Source organism: Ctenopharyngodon idella, chromosome 22 (assembly GCF_019924925.1).
Source record: "Ctenopharyngodon idella isolate HZGC_01 chromosome 22, HZGC01, whole genome shotgun sequence".
In the NCBI taxonomy this organism is placed as follows: domain Eukaryota; kingdom Metazoa; phylum Chordata; class Actinopteri; order Cypriniformes; family Xenocyprididae; genus Ctenopharyngodon; species Ctenopharyngodon idella.
The window spans coordinates 12133147-12149181 of NC_067241.1; the positions used below are offsets into that span (position 1 = coordinate 12133147).

Consider the following 16035-nt stretch of genomic DNA (forward strand, 5'->3'; position numbering starts at 1 on the left):
TTAATTAATCTTCATCAGCTCCAAGGCCGTACTTCGTTCACTCACTTGTTTCTATATCTTCAGTAAAAAAAAAAACTACTAAATAAAATCTGCAAAATATATATATATATAAATTTTGTAATTTCTGACATAACCTAAAAAATACAAAATATCACAAGTCATAAGATTGCAAGCATTTAATCCACCTTGGATAAAAGTGTCTGATAAAAGAATCAAAGAATTCTGGAAAAAAAAAGGATAACAGCTTCCACAGAAAGACTGAAGACTAGAGTAATGATGCTGAAAATTCAGCTTTGCATCACAGGAATAAATTACATTTTAAAATATATATAAAAAAATAACCAAATATTCAATATTGGAGGCATTTACGGCCTTACACTTATTACACACTCAGATCCTGAAACATCTCAAAGGAACAATGATAATAGTTCAAGTTCACTTCTAGGACAGTTTAAACCTACAAACTTACGGTTAACAACCCATATGTTTCACCACAAGGCTACACCACACCTAAAGAAGGAGCAACACTTTAATATTTCACTTCCATCATTTTGGGCCCACTGTATTAATCCGTACCTCATGTATAGCTGTATCTGGGAAGACTGAAATTTTAATGAAGATGGCTACCTAGCTGACGGGCACTGCACACCTCTGCTTGGTTAAATATCATAGTTAATTAACATGTAAAGGCACGCTGTCAGCAGAATGACAGATGGCTACAGTGGCGTAAGAGAAGGTTGATTAATCTATGAATTAAACTTTAAATAGTGCTGTACACACCATTTGACATGAAATAGGCCCTATGTTACGGATTTTGAGGAGGGTTGCATGTGAAATAAGGTCATTTGGATTTATTTAAATAATAATGTGTGGCTGGTGGTTGCACATGCAACATTTGTGTGCTGCAAAGCCATTTTAGGACCTTCAACAATGTTTTGAGGGTCTGTTCGAATAGTATGAATGTAGCACGGCCATGTCTAAGATTCTCTTCTCGTCCGCCTTGGCTTTGAGAGCGAGTGTGTTAAGTGCTCTCAGCCCACGGGTGTTATAAATCAGGATCAGCAGTCAGGCTAGAGAGAAGAGGGCTATGGCCTCTCTGAAGCAACACAAAGCCAGACTCTTTGTCTAACTCCGTCTCCCTTGCTGGCAGTGTGGCTTGAGCTGCCTTGAACGTTTCACTCCATTACATTTCCGCTGGAAATATCGGTTCGTCTTGCCAGCATTAAGCTCTTTTTTCCAATACAAGTAATTCCATTTATTAATAATATTTCCATACTGCAAAGAAAGTTGCTACTATAGTGGGTTAGTAGATACATACACATTATAAAGTCATATTTCATAGAGTTAGTTAGTGTCTGCAATCAAAATAGAGCTAAACAAGTACAACTACATTACACTAATTGTGACAATAGTAATATTTACATGACAAGGAACACAGCGCCCTCTACTGGAACATACGGAAACATCTGTGTAATTTAAACAGCGTGTAGACAATATGTGTACATGGAGGCACATGTAATGTAGGTAGTGAATGATGACAGCGGAAATAAAATCCCCAAAAACTTTGCTAAATCATTTTAAGGACTTTTAAAGGATAAATCTGTTTTATATGCCTTGGCACACATTGAAAGTTGGTGGAATACACCACCTGCTGGTAAGCATGTACACTAGCTTTCAATAGTTTGTGGCTAGAAAGATTTTTTTTTTAAAATAAATCCTTTTATTCAGCAAGGATGCATCAAATTGGCAGTAAAGACATTTATGAATGTCACGAAAGAATTCTATTTTAAACAAACGCTGTACTGGAACTTTATATACATCAAAGGATCCTGAAAAAGCAGCAAAACTGTTATCATCACTGATAATAGATTCCTGAAGGATCATGTGACACTGAAGACTGGAATAATGATGCTGAAAATTCAACTTTGCCATCACAGGAATAAATTACATTTTAAAATATAGGTTACTGTTTCCATCATTAATGAATGGAACAAAATGAGTTCTACTATTCTAGTAACTACTATTAACTAACAAGAAACTCTCATTAACGAATTAGTAAGTAATAGTGCCCAGTTGAATGTGGTAGTTCACTGTTAGCTAATCAATCAAGAACTACTACAGGTTCATAATTAATGCGAATAATGCATAATGTAAAGTGAAGATTATGGTAACCCACTAGTAATGACTCAAATCCTTCAGAAGAAATTACTAATGTGAAACTTTTGAGGTTTTGGATAGTAAAGACTCAAGTGTTCTAAAGAAACTACTAATTATTTGGATCAGTATTCTAAAGTGAAGATCATGGTAACCCACTAGTAATGACTCAAGTGTTACCAAATACATCAGAAGGAATTACTATCCAAAACCTTACAAAGACCTCAAAAGTTTACGACGACTTTAGTCTATATTAAGGAGTTATCATGCTTTTCACTTTAGAATATTGATCCAAATAATTAGTAGTTCCTTCTGAAGAATGTAGTAACACTTGAGTAATTACTATATAATACTTTACAAAAACCTCAAAAGCTTACAATGATTTCAGTCATTACAAGAGTATGTTTTTCACTTTAGAATACTGATCATAATAATGAGTAATTTCTTATGAAGGATTTGGTAATACTTGAGTCATTACTAGTGGGTTACCATGATCTTTACTTCAGAATTAATTATACATTATTCATGTTAATTATGAACCAGTATATATTAGTTCTTAGTAGTTCTCTGGGAGGTATGAAAATAATAGTAGTTATTGATTAACTAATAGTGAACCATCACATTTAACTGAGCGCTATTAATTATGAATTTGTTTATCAGAGTTTTTGTTAGTTAAAGGGTTAGTTCACCCAAAAATGAAATTTCTATCATTAATTACTCACCCTCATGTCGTTCCACACCCATAAGTCCTTCGTTCATCTTCAGAACACAAATTAAGATATTTTTGATGAAATCCGAGAGGTATATGACTCATCTATAGACAGCAATATAATCAACACTTTCAAGGTTCAGAAAGGTATTAAAGACGTCATTTAAAAAGTTCATGTGAATGCAGTGGTTCAACCTTAATTTTATGAAGCAACGAGAATACTTTTTGTGCACAAAAAAACAAAACAAAAATAACAATTTTATTCAACAATATTTTTTTGTCTTCCCTGTCAGTCTGTTAATTTGTTGGCACTGTGAACGCATTGCAGAGCTCCCGTGTTTACGTCTGAACACCGACTCATTATTGGCCGGCTTCTGCGTCAGCATCACACGCATGCGTCGTGCTGCTCACGGGAACAGCGTCGGCCAATACTGAGCCGGCATTCGGACGTAAACACGGAAGTGCTGCACTGCGTTCACAGTGCCAACTGCGTATGACAACAGTTAAAATTGTTAAATAAAGTTGTTATTTTTGTTTTTGCGCACAAAAAGTATTCTCGATGCTTCATAACATTAAGATCGAACCACTGCAGTCACGTCGAATATTTGAACAATGTCTTTAGTACCTTTCTGGACCTTAAAAGTGTTGATTATATTGCTGTCTATGGACAAGTCATATACCTCTCAGATTTCATCAAAAATATCTTAATTTGTGTTCCAAAGATGAACGAAGGTCTTACGGGTGTGGAACGACATAAGGGTGAGTAATTTAATGACAGAAATTTAAATTTTGGGTGAACTAACACTTTAATTGTAGTTACTAGAGTGTTAATATTCCGTTACTCATTTGTTCCTGCAATTATTCATTAATGACGGACAGTATTCTGAATAGACAACAGTTATTTCAAATTGTAGTAATATTTCACAATATTACTGTTTTTATTGTTTTTCATCACAAATGCAGCCTTGGTGAGAATAAAATACTTTTTTCAAAAACATTAAAACCCTACCGACCCCCCAGTTTTGAATGATAGTGTATTTCTTACAAATAACAGTTTATATTTAATGCATCTGGCAGATGCTTTTATCCAAAGCAACTCGCAATGCATTTAATGTATACATTTTATCAGTTTACTATCTCTGATGACTTTTTTTAAATCAAAAGTCACAGAAAACATGGTCTTTGTGCTGACCATGCTCTACCAGTTCATAAAAAACAACAACAATAATACAAATAAATACAAGTAAGCTTGTGTGTAGTAAAACAGAAACTGCATTTTTTTTAAGAAAAGAAAATTTATTGTCAGTTTTAGAGCTTAACTCACTAAAAGGTGCCTAACAATAAGAATAAGAATAAACTTCGCGTTTGAGATTGGTAAAAAATACCAAACAAATTAATCAAAATGATGTTCTTACAAAAACAAGTGTTTTTCATTCTTTTAAACAATCACAATACAAGAACCTTTTACGGTGTGCACTTAATGAAAGGATCATGCAAAAAACAGGTAAAAAAATACAGTGAAACTGCTGTCTAATACTACTACGGTTTCTAATTAAATTATTTAAAATGCTGAAAAAATATATTAACTCAAGCTCAACTGCGTCAGAAGTCCGTGTTCAAGGGCCGAGGTTGACGTAATATGAAACGCATAAGGAGACCTCTGCGAAAAACTAGTGGTTTTTATATAAACATCTGTCTCTCTATGAACTGTACAACCTGTTAAAAAGGTTTTCTTTGTTATTCTTGGCTCGGCTTAGTCAATCCAGTGACTTCAGAAGAGGAACTGAGATGATAGCAGACTTACCGCATGAGTCACATTATACTGTGACGAAATCTGTCATTCATTCTCTAATACCCAAAAAAAGTCAGTGTTCATGTTGACCGAAAGGCCAACTTCAAAAGCTTGACACCATAATGTAGCCCACAAAAACGAGCTCTCCTGTGGATGTAGGATGGATGATGCTCCAGATGTTTCTGCTAAAACCGTAAAAAGCCTGTGTAAAACGGTCACAAGCCGTTATCACAGTATTTAATGTGAATAGGAAATGATTAATTGATGCACACTGAGAAAACGTATCCTATCAGAATGTGTCTACTGTCACTACGGCTAACTTCTCTGATCGAAAAAGCCACGTGCTACGGCTCAAGTTGTTCACAGGTTAATACTGTAACAATCTACAGTCCTCCAAGGGAACTACAAAAGGAAGTGATTCTAAACTACCAGAAGTCATTATTGCCTGGACTGAATGCACAACTAACCCGCCTGCTGATCATAGTACCATCTAAAATACAAAATATGCTATTTCCCAGAGTCTAACCAGTATTAAAGAGTCCACTGGGGTTGAGCCGCTTGGATCAGAGCTGGACGCATTATAGTCTTTAAACAGTTTACAGGTTCAAACCCCGTTCAGGTCGTGTTGGCCACAGCGAGTCCATTGTGTTTGCTGGAAAGAGGTTTGTACGAGCGATCGGAAGGCTGTCACACCGCCAGCCTGCTGTTGTTTGTCTGCAGTGGGCTCCAGGACGCCGTGTGCTGGGAGGGGTCCTGAGAATATGGCCGTCCCTCACAGCACGGCTGGTTCTCCTCTTTAGGGATGCCCACGGCACACAAACGTCGATGCCGTAGTAACCGGTCGGTTCTGGAAAAGTTCTGTGTGATAGAAGGGGTTCGGAGTTAGTGCCAGAGACAGGCGGTTTAAATGAACTGATTCTTTTGGACGTGCTTTTAATGAACTGATTCACTGATTCTCAGAGACAAAAGAGCCAAAAGCTCCTACATGCCATTTAGAGTGTTCTTTTGTTGTAAATACTGTAATTAATTGGTTCCTTACATCTGTAATCACTGTTTTCAATTATGTGAATTAAAGTGTGCATTTAATATAGATGTACACTACTGTAAAGTTTGGGGTCAGTAATATTTTGTAATGTTTATGTTTTTAATACTTAGCAAAACTCCATTTATTTGATCAAAAATATAGTTTAAAAAAGAGTGATATTGTGAATTGTTACAATTTAAAATAACCTGTCGCTATATTTTAAAATGTCATTTATTCCTGTGAATTTTCAGCATCATTACTCCAGGCTTCAGTATCACATGATCCTTCAGAAATCATTCTAATATGCTGATTTGCTGCTCAAAAAACATTTATTATCATCATCAATGTTGAAAGTTGCTGCTTATTATTTTTGTGGAAACCGTGACACATTTTTTTCAGGATTCTTTGATGAATAGAAAGTTCAAAAGAACAGAATTTATTTAAAATAGAAATCTTTGGTAACATTATAAATGTATTTACTGTCAATTTTGGTAAATTTAATGCATCCTTATCGAATGAAAATATTACATTTCTTACTGACCCCAAACTTTTGAACGATAGTGTATGTGTCCAGTTTTGAGACACAAGTCTTATCAGCTTGAAAATCATTGTGTCAAATGTTGAGTTGTTTATGGCTGCAAAAGACCATTTGGGTGTCAGAAAATGACAATTCTGCAGTAGCTTTTATGGAAGCCCCGGATTGAGTTTATATCTCACAATTCTGACTCTTTTTCTTGCGATTCCGAGTTTAAACCTAAAAATTCTCTATTGTCTTTTTTCCTTAGAATTGTGAGTTTATATTCCACAATTCTGACTTTTTTCCTTAGAATTGTTATATAAACTCACAATTGCAAGTTATAAAGTCCGAATTGGGAGATGTAAACTCGCAATTGCGAGAAAAAGGTCAGAATTGTGAGATAAAAATGTTATAGGTTTAAATGTTATTTCATGCTGTAAGCGTAGTGGGCTAATACATCATGTCCCCTATGAACTGCATGTGTGAATATTATGTAGATCTATTGTTTACATCAAATTCATGCTTTAACAGTAGACTAATCATCACAGGTTTCATCTGTTAGCCTGTTCTTTTAATGGTTTGCAACCACAAACGTCTGCATAATCTTAAAGGGATAGTTCACCCAAAAATTAAATTTATCCCATGATTTACTCACCCTCAAGCCATCCTAGGTGTATATGACTTTATTCTTTCAGATGAACACAATTGGAGATATATTTAAAAAATATACTTAGTCGTCCAAGGTACGAATGGGAGGCCGCGTTTTGAAGTAAAAAATAATGCATCCATCCATAAAAAAGTATTCTATACAACTCCAGGGGGGTTAATAAAGGCCTTCTGAAGCGAAGCAATGTGTTTTTGTAAGAAAAATATCCATATTTAAAACTTTATAAATTCAAATAACTAGCTTCAGGCGGACGACCGTACGTAGAATGCGCAAGTAACACCTGACGAGATGTATGACACAGGATGTAGGAGAATTGTAAGCTTAGACGCCTCTCTCGGTTCAAACAAATACGGCTGTGCAACAAACTCAAGCTCCTCTTCTCTTTTATCGAAATCCTCCGACATTCCTCTTTAAAAAATAACATTTTAGCCTTAGAAACAGTGACCGGTGATTTGTTTTGCTCTCTCCTCTGCGCCTCCGTGTTTGTCATTACGTTGTGCGCCAGGTCAAAGGATACTCTTCTGCCGCAAACTCTTTCCACCGGAAGCTAGTTATTTGAATGTATAAAGTTTTAAATATGGATATTTTTCTTACAAAAACGCATCGCTTTGCTTTCAGAAGGCCTTTATTAACCCACTGGAGTCATTAACTTTAACTATTATTAACTTTTTTTTATGGATGGATGATTTATTTTTGGCTTCAAAACACGGCCCCCCATTCACAACCATTATAAACCTTGGAGGACTAAGAATATTTTCAAATATATCTCTGATTGTGTTTGTCTGAAAGAAGATAGTCATATACACCTGGCTTGAGGGTGAGTAAATCATGGGATAATTTTCATTTTCACAATGACAGCAGCCATAAGATAAAGGCAAAACTAACAAGAAATGTCAACATTAAATCAAATCTGACCATATTTACTTACTTTCTTACTTCATGTTTCTGATATTATTGTGCACAATTTATCCAGAGCACATCATTCCAAATAAAAATGTATTCATTTGTCCTTCTAAATGTCATATCTAATTAGCTAGCATCACCAAGCTATCTTATTTTTCAACTCCTCCCCTTCAACCACCTCTATCCTTTCTGGCAAAATCACTACTTTTCACGATCAAATCGATTCCTGAAAAATAAAAATAAGTTTTTGCTCCTTGAATATCACTTAGAAATATGTCATATTATGGATATTAAATGGGTTGTGAATGTCATTTGCTGCAGCCTGCATTACACTAACCTCCCATTATGTCGCTGTACTACTATCATAAAGACACACATTTATGCATGTAATAAGTAAATAGCAAGCTCTCTGTGAACACAACTGCCTGTGTTTGTCACGTCTCACCTGTTGGCAGCGGTCACACTGATAAGGCTTCTCACCGCTGTGAACACGCTTATGTCTCTCCAGGTGGTAGCGCTGAATAAACCTCATGTCACACATATCACAGCCGAATGGCTTTTCCCCTAGAACACACACAGATGTGCACACATTTACTCCATGCATCTCTTTATATGAAACGCAAGATGATCTGAGAGGCTCATGGCGTACCCGTATGGGTGAGAATGTGCCGTTTGAGATGGTAACTACTGCGGAAAGCGCTGTAACAGTGCTCACATATGAAATTCTTCTGCACTTGAGAGCTGAGTGAGTTATCGTCATTAACCTCAGGAACTTCCACCTTCACGTCACATACAGAAGAAAAGAGCATTCAGTCAGAATACAAGCGGAAGTGCGTAAATGTGATAAACAGGCAAACACTGCAGACAGACTGAACGCATGCCTGGGGCTTTTCTCTCATTTTGGTGGGAAGTCCAGACTTCCTGTTCTTCTTCTTTGGCTGCACGTTCTGTCTGGCCTGCATGTTTTTTTCATCCAGGAGCCTGGATGAGTGAAAATCTCCGTCCTTGCGGATGAGCTGCCCAAAAAGAGAGAATATAGGTCAGCGTTTTGAATGAAAAATAACATTTTGTAAAGTATGAAGCTATTTGACATTCACATTACGTTCACATTAAATAAGTGCACAGTTTCAGAAGTTCTTTCAACAAAATATATCCAACTTCTAGAATTTAAATACAAACCACCGTTCAAAAGGTGAGGGTGGGTAAGATTTTTTAAAATGTTTCTGAAAGAAGTCTCTCATGTTCACCCAGACTGCATTTATTTGATCAGTAATAGTGTGAAATATTTTTGTTTTCTAACGTTCCCAGAACGTTATTGTAACGTTAATCTAACATTCCCAGAACGTTATTCTAACGTTAATCTAATGTTCCGAGAACGTTAGTTTTTGGTTTGCATAACGTTATTCTAACATTAATCTAATGTTCCCAGAATGTTAGTTTTTGGTTTGTATATCATTATTATAAAGTTAATCTAACGTTCTCATAACGTTATTCTAAGGTTAATCTAACATTCCCAAAAATGTTAGTTTTTGGTTTGTGTAACGTTATTCTAACGTTAAACTAACGTTCCCAGAACGTTATTCTAACATTAAACTAACGTTCCCAGAACACTATTCTAACGTTAATCTAACGTTTCCAGAACGTTAGTTTTTGGTTTGTATAACGTTACATAATGTTATTCTAACGTTAATATAACATTCGCAGAATGTTATTCTAATGTTAATATAACGTTCCCAGAACGTTTGTTTTTGGTTCACAGTACATTATTCTAACGTTCCCAGAACGTTAGTTTTTGGTTTGCATAAAGTTATTCTAACATTAATCTAACGTTCCCAGAATGTTAGTTTTTGGTTCCCAGAACATTATTCAAACCTTAATCTAACGTTCCCAGAACGTTAGTTTTTGGTTTGTATAACGTTATTCTAACATTAATCTAACGTTCCCAGAACATTAGTTTTTGGTTTGTATAACGTTATTCTAACATTAATCTAACATTCCCAGAACGTTATTCTAAAGTTAATCTAACGTTCTCAGAATGTTAGTTTTTGGTTCCCAGAACATTATTCTAACTTTAATCTAAGGTTCCCAGAACGTTAGTTTTTGGTTTGTATATCGTTATTATAAAGTTAATCTAACGTTCTCATAACGTTATTCTAAGGTTAATCTAACATTCTCAAAACGTTAGTTTTTGGTTTGTATAACGTTATTCTAACGTTCCCAGAACGTTATTCTAACGTTAATCTAACGTTCCCAGAACATTTGTTTTTGGTTTGTATAACGTTATTCTAACATTAAACTAACGTTCCCAGAACGCTATTCTAACGTTAATCTAACGTTTCCAGAACGTTAGTTTTTGGTTTGTATAACGTTATATAATGTTATTCTAACATTAATCTAACGTTCCCAGAATGTTATTCTAACGTTAATCTAATGTTCCCAGAACGTTCGTTTTTGGTTCACAGAACATTATTCTAACGTTAATCTAACATTCCCAGAACGTTAGTTTTTGGTTCCCAGAACATTATTCTAACTTTAATCTAAGGTTCCCAGAACGTTAGTTTTTGGTTTGTATATCGTTATTATAAAGTTAATCTAACGTTCTCATAACGTTATTCTAAGGTTAATCTAACATTCTCAAAACGTTAGTTTTTGGTTTGTATAACGTTATTCTAACGTTCCCAGAACGTTATTCTAACGTTAATCTAACGTTCCCAGAACATTTGTTTTTGGTTTGTATAACGTTATTCTAACATTAAACTAACGTTCCCAGAACGCTATTCTAACGTTAATCTAACGTTTCCAGAACGTTAGTTTTTGGTTTGTATAACGTTATATAATGTTATTCTAACATTAATCTAACGTTCCCAGAATGTTATTCTAACGTTAATCTAATGTTCCCAGAACGTTCGTTTTTGGTTCACAGAACATTATTCTAACGTTAATCTAACATTCCCAGAACGTTAGTTTTTGGTTTGTATAACGTTATTCTAACGTTAATCTAATGTTCTTATAATGTTATTATAACATTTCCAGAATGTTAGTTTTTGGTTCCCAGAAGGTTATTTTTAGGGCCCAAGCACCGATGGTGTGAGGACCTTATTGTAATTGCTCAGTCAATTCTTCTTCTTCTCCGAAATGAATCGCATTTTTGAGGGCCTAAACATGCTCGAAAACTCATGAAACTTTGCACACGTGTCATGCATGTCACCCACTATTCACTGTTTTCCTGAGGCCACCGGGTGCGAGGGCCCTTTCATCGCTGCTTGCAGCTTTAATTTTAAATTGTAATTTATTCCTGTGATCAAAGCTGAATTTTCAGCATCATTACTCCAGTCTTCAGTGTCCTTCAGAAATCATTCTAATGTGCTTTTTTGCTGCTCAAGAAACATTTATTATTAATATCAATGTTGAAAACAGTTTTGCTGCTTAATATTTTTGTGGAAACCATGATACATCTTTTTTAGGATTCTATAAAGTTCAAAATTCTCCTGAAATTCTTTTTAAAATGCAAATTCTTTTGTAACATTATAAGTGTCTTCATTGTCATTTTCGGTCAATTTAATGCATCCTTGCTGAATAAAAGTTAAACAAAAAAATCTTAGGGCCACTTTATTGCATATGCATTTGTAGGAGTTTCCCTTTCAGACGCAACATTTATGAGAGGAGAGTATTTAAATAAATTTTTATTTAAATAAATCAAGAGTATTTAAATAAATCACGCAACGCGATTTACTAACGTTTAGCCTAGTCAATTTACTGGTATTTGTGCCATTATTTAACGGCCAAAAAGCATGTCTTAACCCATTTTGTGACATGGCTGCAATTGTTGCTGCTAGGAGGAGACACCGCAGAGAACAGAGAGCTCGTGGTAGAAGGGAGAAAATATTTTCCACTCGTATTAATTTCTTTGGAATGCCAGAGGAAGATGTTATCCATATATTACATGTAACAAGTTGCGCCTGTGTCGACCCGCACCTGATGAGAGCATCAGCTCTGCTTATTTGCGACCCAACACTAATTTGCACTGCTCTTGGTAGATTGTGTTGGTCATTATGTAAATTATTTGACCGCGTCCGTTTTCTTTAATTTGTGCGTCAGCAGTAGATCACACGCAAAACTTGCCACTCCCATTGGCATATTTGTGGAACTGCGCTCTCAAGTTAATTTGTCCCGCTTAGTAAATCTGGCTCTTACTGTTCCAAACCTTTGGAACAATAGTGTACATTTATGCATTTGGCAAATGCTTTTTTTCAAAGCAACTCACATTGCATTCAAGATACACATTTTATCATTTCATGCATTCCCTGGAAATTAAATGAATAGTTCACCAAAAAATAAAAACTCTCTTCTTTGAACTCACTCTTTCACAATGTAATCCATGTCTTTTTCCACTTACAAGTGGTGGGCAGCTGACTCCTGAGGGCAGCACCATGTGTCCATGTTGGCTGTGGCTGTCCTGGTTGTGGTTCTGGCTGTGATTGTGGCTGTGATTGTTTTCTCTCTGTCCCTGGCCCAGATGAGAGCCCATCTTCTTTTGACTGGACATGGAGCCAGCCTGCATGAGTGCCATGCTGGACAGCACCGCTTCACAGCCCAGCAACCCAGCCTGTGTAGAAACACAACCACAAACACACACGTCTTTTAAAAATATTTCTCAAAGTCAATAACCTGATGGCTTGGAAATTTGGCTTGAAATCTGGCACAAATGTGACCCAGTTTAAGACATAATTAACCTTTTTCAGTCAAGATCTATCAAATTAATTAAGAGGCCACAGTGCAATTATGTCAAGAACATGGCCAGGTGAAATTTTACCACAAAATATTATAATATTTATTATTAATATTATTATTATTATTGTTATACTAATAATCCTAAAATACATTATTTATGTAAATAATAATAATAACAAATATTTTGCAGAAATAAAATTAAGTAGGATTATTAAGATTTTTGCATTATAACATTTTTATAACAATTAAGCAAATAAAAATTCTTTTTAATATAATTTACATTATTCGCAAAGGTGATTCTCATTATTGTTATACATTACCTTTTCAGTGTACTGCATTAAAAAAAAACACTAGTAATGTAAAAAAATATATATATATTAAAATACTACAATGATGTATAAATACATTTTACTGAAGAAATGTGCTTAATTGTCATGAAAATAATTTCAAAAAATCTTAAATGGTCCTAAAAAAGGCTTAATTTTCCTCATGCAAAATATAATTTTGGGGAGAAACATAACCCAGACACGTTCTTGACAGTTTTTGTGAGATCAACCCCATTACTCTTAAACACTCTGTGAAAGGTCTGGTGTCGCAGACGTCAGACTGTGGAAGTGAATTACAAAACGTTAAAACACAGAAAAGTCAAGCAAAGGAAAATGAAGGCCTTCTTTTTCACACAAATGTGGACAAATGCAGAAAATGCAAATGAAGAAGAGAAAAAACACTGACCCACTTCATGTGATCTCGCACTGAGCTGTTGGAAAGGTGTGACATCGCTGTGGTGAGTGTGTGTGTGTGTGTTGGGGTACAGAGAGCTTCGCTCTGGGCAGGGAGAATGTTTAGAGACCACACAAGCCCCAATCATCAGGGGCCCAAGCCTAGAAACAGAAGGGGGGATATAAAGCCAGGGTAATATCCATCTCTGTCTATGATGTTGCCACACATCCAGCCCACCACTAACAGAAGTTGTCAACTGTGGACAAATCACGGCTTTTATTCCCTAAAATCAGACATTTTCCATGTCTGCATTGCCAAGCTTTTGTTTATGTAGGCTTATAGGGCTGTGTTTTTAAAGCCATAAGAGTTTGGCCACATTTCCAGGCGTCAAGAGTCCCTAAATGACATCTGGAAACAAACCAGCTCAAAACTGAAACTGAGTGGAGTGGATTCTCATTGGTTCTGTCAAACTGAAATGGTAGGAATACATCCGTGCATCTATGCCCTGTTGATTTTGGATTTGGTTGGTCAGATTCTGGGATTCACTGGAATTAAAAACAGATTTATTTCAACTACCCTCTTCCCTTCCACTGCTTCTTCCCGTGCCTTAGTCTGACTAACTCTCCCTCAAAGATCCAGATGAACACAATCATAAATGAATAAACAAAATGAGGCATGGAAGCCATGGACGGTGCACTGGACAAACACAGTAATTGCACTAAACAAAATAAACGTAGTATGATTGCAATAAATCAAAAGACGTATAGATCAAGGTGAGTGGGTGAATATTGTATATTGTGATGTCCAATGGCATTATTTGGCTCGTGAGTGGATTTGGCAACCAACAGTTTCCTGGAGGTTGAATTAATTTCAGGACAAAGAAAATAAAATTGCATCAGTCTTATCATATGGCAAACAGAAAGCAATCTAAAGCAAACCAAGCCAAAGAAAACAAACTTTACAAGAACATCTCAATTGCATCTATGTGTGATACACCCCATTATAACTCATTTAGCCTGTAATTATAGGTAATAAAACAAACCGCCTTGCAGTATGGTGTGTTTATTATAAACCACAATATTTGCATACAAATTAAAGCAAGTTTTAACCCATTCAGACCCAGTAAGTATTACAATGGTTATTACAATTACATTTTTTTCATGTGGTGCCACCTTAAGTCAATATATTAATGCCAAGACACAAGATATGTCATAATCACCCAGGTTCATATAATAAACAGTCAATATAAAAGTAAACTAAGTTTTTTTTGCCTGTAACCCAGAAGACTGGCCTTGTTAGAAACATGTCAAAGTTGTGAGTTGGATCTGAAAGATTGCAGGTCTGAACCACAAAGAGTTTTTAATGATCTTGTCTTTAATGTGTTTACAAACATAATCATTTACTTGTACCCATTTCTATACCCAACAGTGAAATTCATAATCAATAATATAAGTTTAGCTACTACTTTATTAAAATGTAATATTATGTATATTATGTTCTCTGAAACACTTTAAAATAAGGTTTCATTTGTTAACATTAGTTAAAGGGATAATTTTGAAAATTCTCTCATCATTTACTCACCCTCAACTTGTTCCAAATCTGTATGAATTTCTTTCTTCTGTTGAACACAAAATAAGATATTTTGAAGAATGTCGGTAACAGTTGATGGTCCCCATTGACTTTCATATGGGGAAAAAATACTATGGAAGTCAATGGGCCCATTAATCTGTTTGGTTACCGACATCCTTCAAAATATCTTCTTTTGTGTTCAACAGAAGAAAGAAATTCATACAGATTTGGAACAAGTTGAGGGTGAGAAAATGATGACAGAATTTTCATTTTTGGGTGAACCGTCCCTTTAACAGCATTATAAACTAACTATGAAAATATTTATAAAGCATTTATTAACCTTACTAATTGTTCATTTCAACAATATATGATTAAAACCAAAGTTGTTCCTGTTAATATTATTTAATGGACTTGAGCTAACATGAACTAACAATAAACCTTTGTATTTTTATTAACTAACATTAACAAAGATTAATAAATACTGTAACAAACGTATTGCTCATTGTTAATGTAACTTAATGCATTAACTAATGGGACCTTTTTGTCAAAAATGTTACCCATTTCTCTTTAGAAAAACATTTGATTTAAAACTTGAAAGTACAATAATTTAGCGTTAACTTTATTAATTTTTTCAAATGTATTTAAAGTTTAACTTATCAAACCATGTGTACAGTTATCTGTACGTTGCTACTGTTCATAACCAGTGCCCATTGTATATGGACACCAGAAATAACTATTAAAATTAATCTGAATCATATATAATAATGTATAATCATATAAGTCATAACATGTCTAAATTTAGAGTATAAATAATGCATTGTTATATATTTTTCTCTGTGTCTGTGGAACAGAATTCAGGTCTGAACGGGTTAAAAGCAACAAAGGGCGTGAATTCAGATATTCATAATCTCAATATCCGAGTGAAATTCATTCTTCTTCAGTCTGAACTATAAACACATTTCTGATGAGAACTCCTCCATTCATCCTACAGCACAACAGGGCGTGAGTTCACCGTCTATTTAACTTCACATTTCAGAGCGATTTAGTCTTTTGAGTCTTTTCTTAAATACTGTTATAGGATTAATAAACGCAGTACCGCAGCCTGCACGTATTTGTTTTACCTTACTCTTCTTCTTTTACAGTAGCCCAATATTTTCTTGTCGGACAATTTTTTCAGTTTACAAACACAGGAAACGTTACCGGAAGTGTTCTCTAGGGAGAGCGTCTGTCACGTGATCACCACACAGGC

The 16035-nt window shown here is 35.1% G+C and overlaps 1 protein-coding gene across 3 annotated transcripts; it reads right to left on the bottom strand.

The window, feature by feature from the left end:
• Positions 1-4138: 4138 nt before the first annotated feature.
• On the bottom strand, positions 4139-16034 carry znf740b (zinc finger protein 740b). Of its 3 annotated transcripts, none has more exons than XM_051881003.1 (7): positions 15908-16034; positions 13230-13378; positions 12127-12372; positions 8648-8782; positions 8416-8545; positions 8212-8330; positions 4139-5513 (listed from the first exon to the last, which is right to left on the bottom strand). In XM_051881003.1, exons 2-7 carry the CDS (start codon positions 13272-13274, stop codon positions 5343-5345), a joined length of 846 nt encoding a protein of 281 aa, XP_051736963.1. In that variant the 5' UTR covers positions 13275-13378; positions 15908-16034; the 3' UTR covers positions 4139-5342. The 3 variants fall into 3 exon arrangements, with proteins under 3 accessions (XP_051736963.1, XP_051736964.1, XP_051736965.1); XM_051881004.1 differs by having other exon boundaries at positions 12163-12372; positions 15908-16032; XM_051881005.1 differs by lacking the exon at positions 13230-13378 and having other exon boundaries at positions 15908-15996.
• Position 16035: the final 1 nt, after the last annotated feature.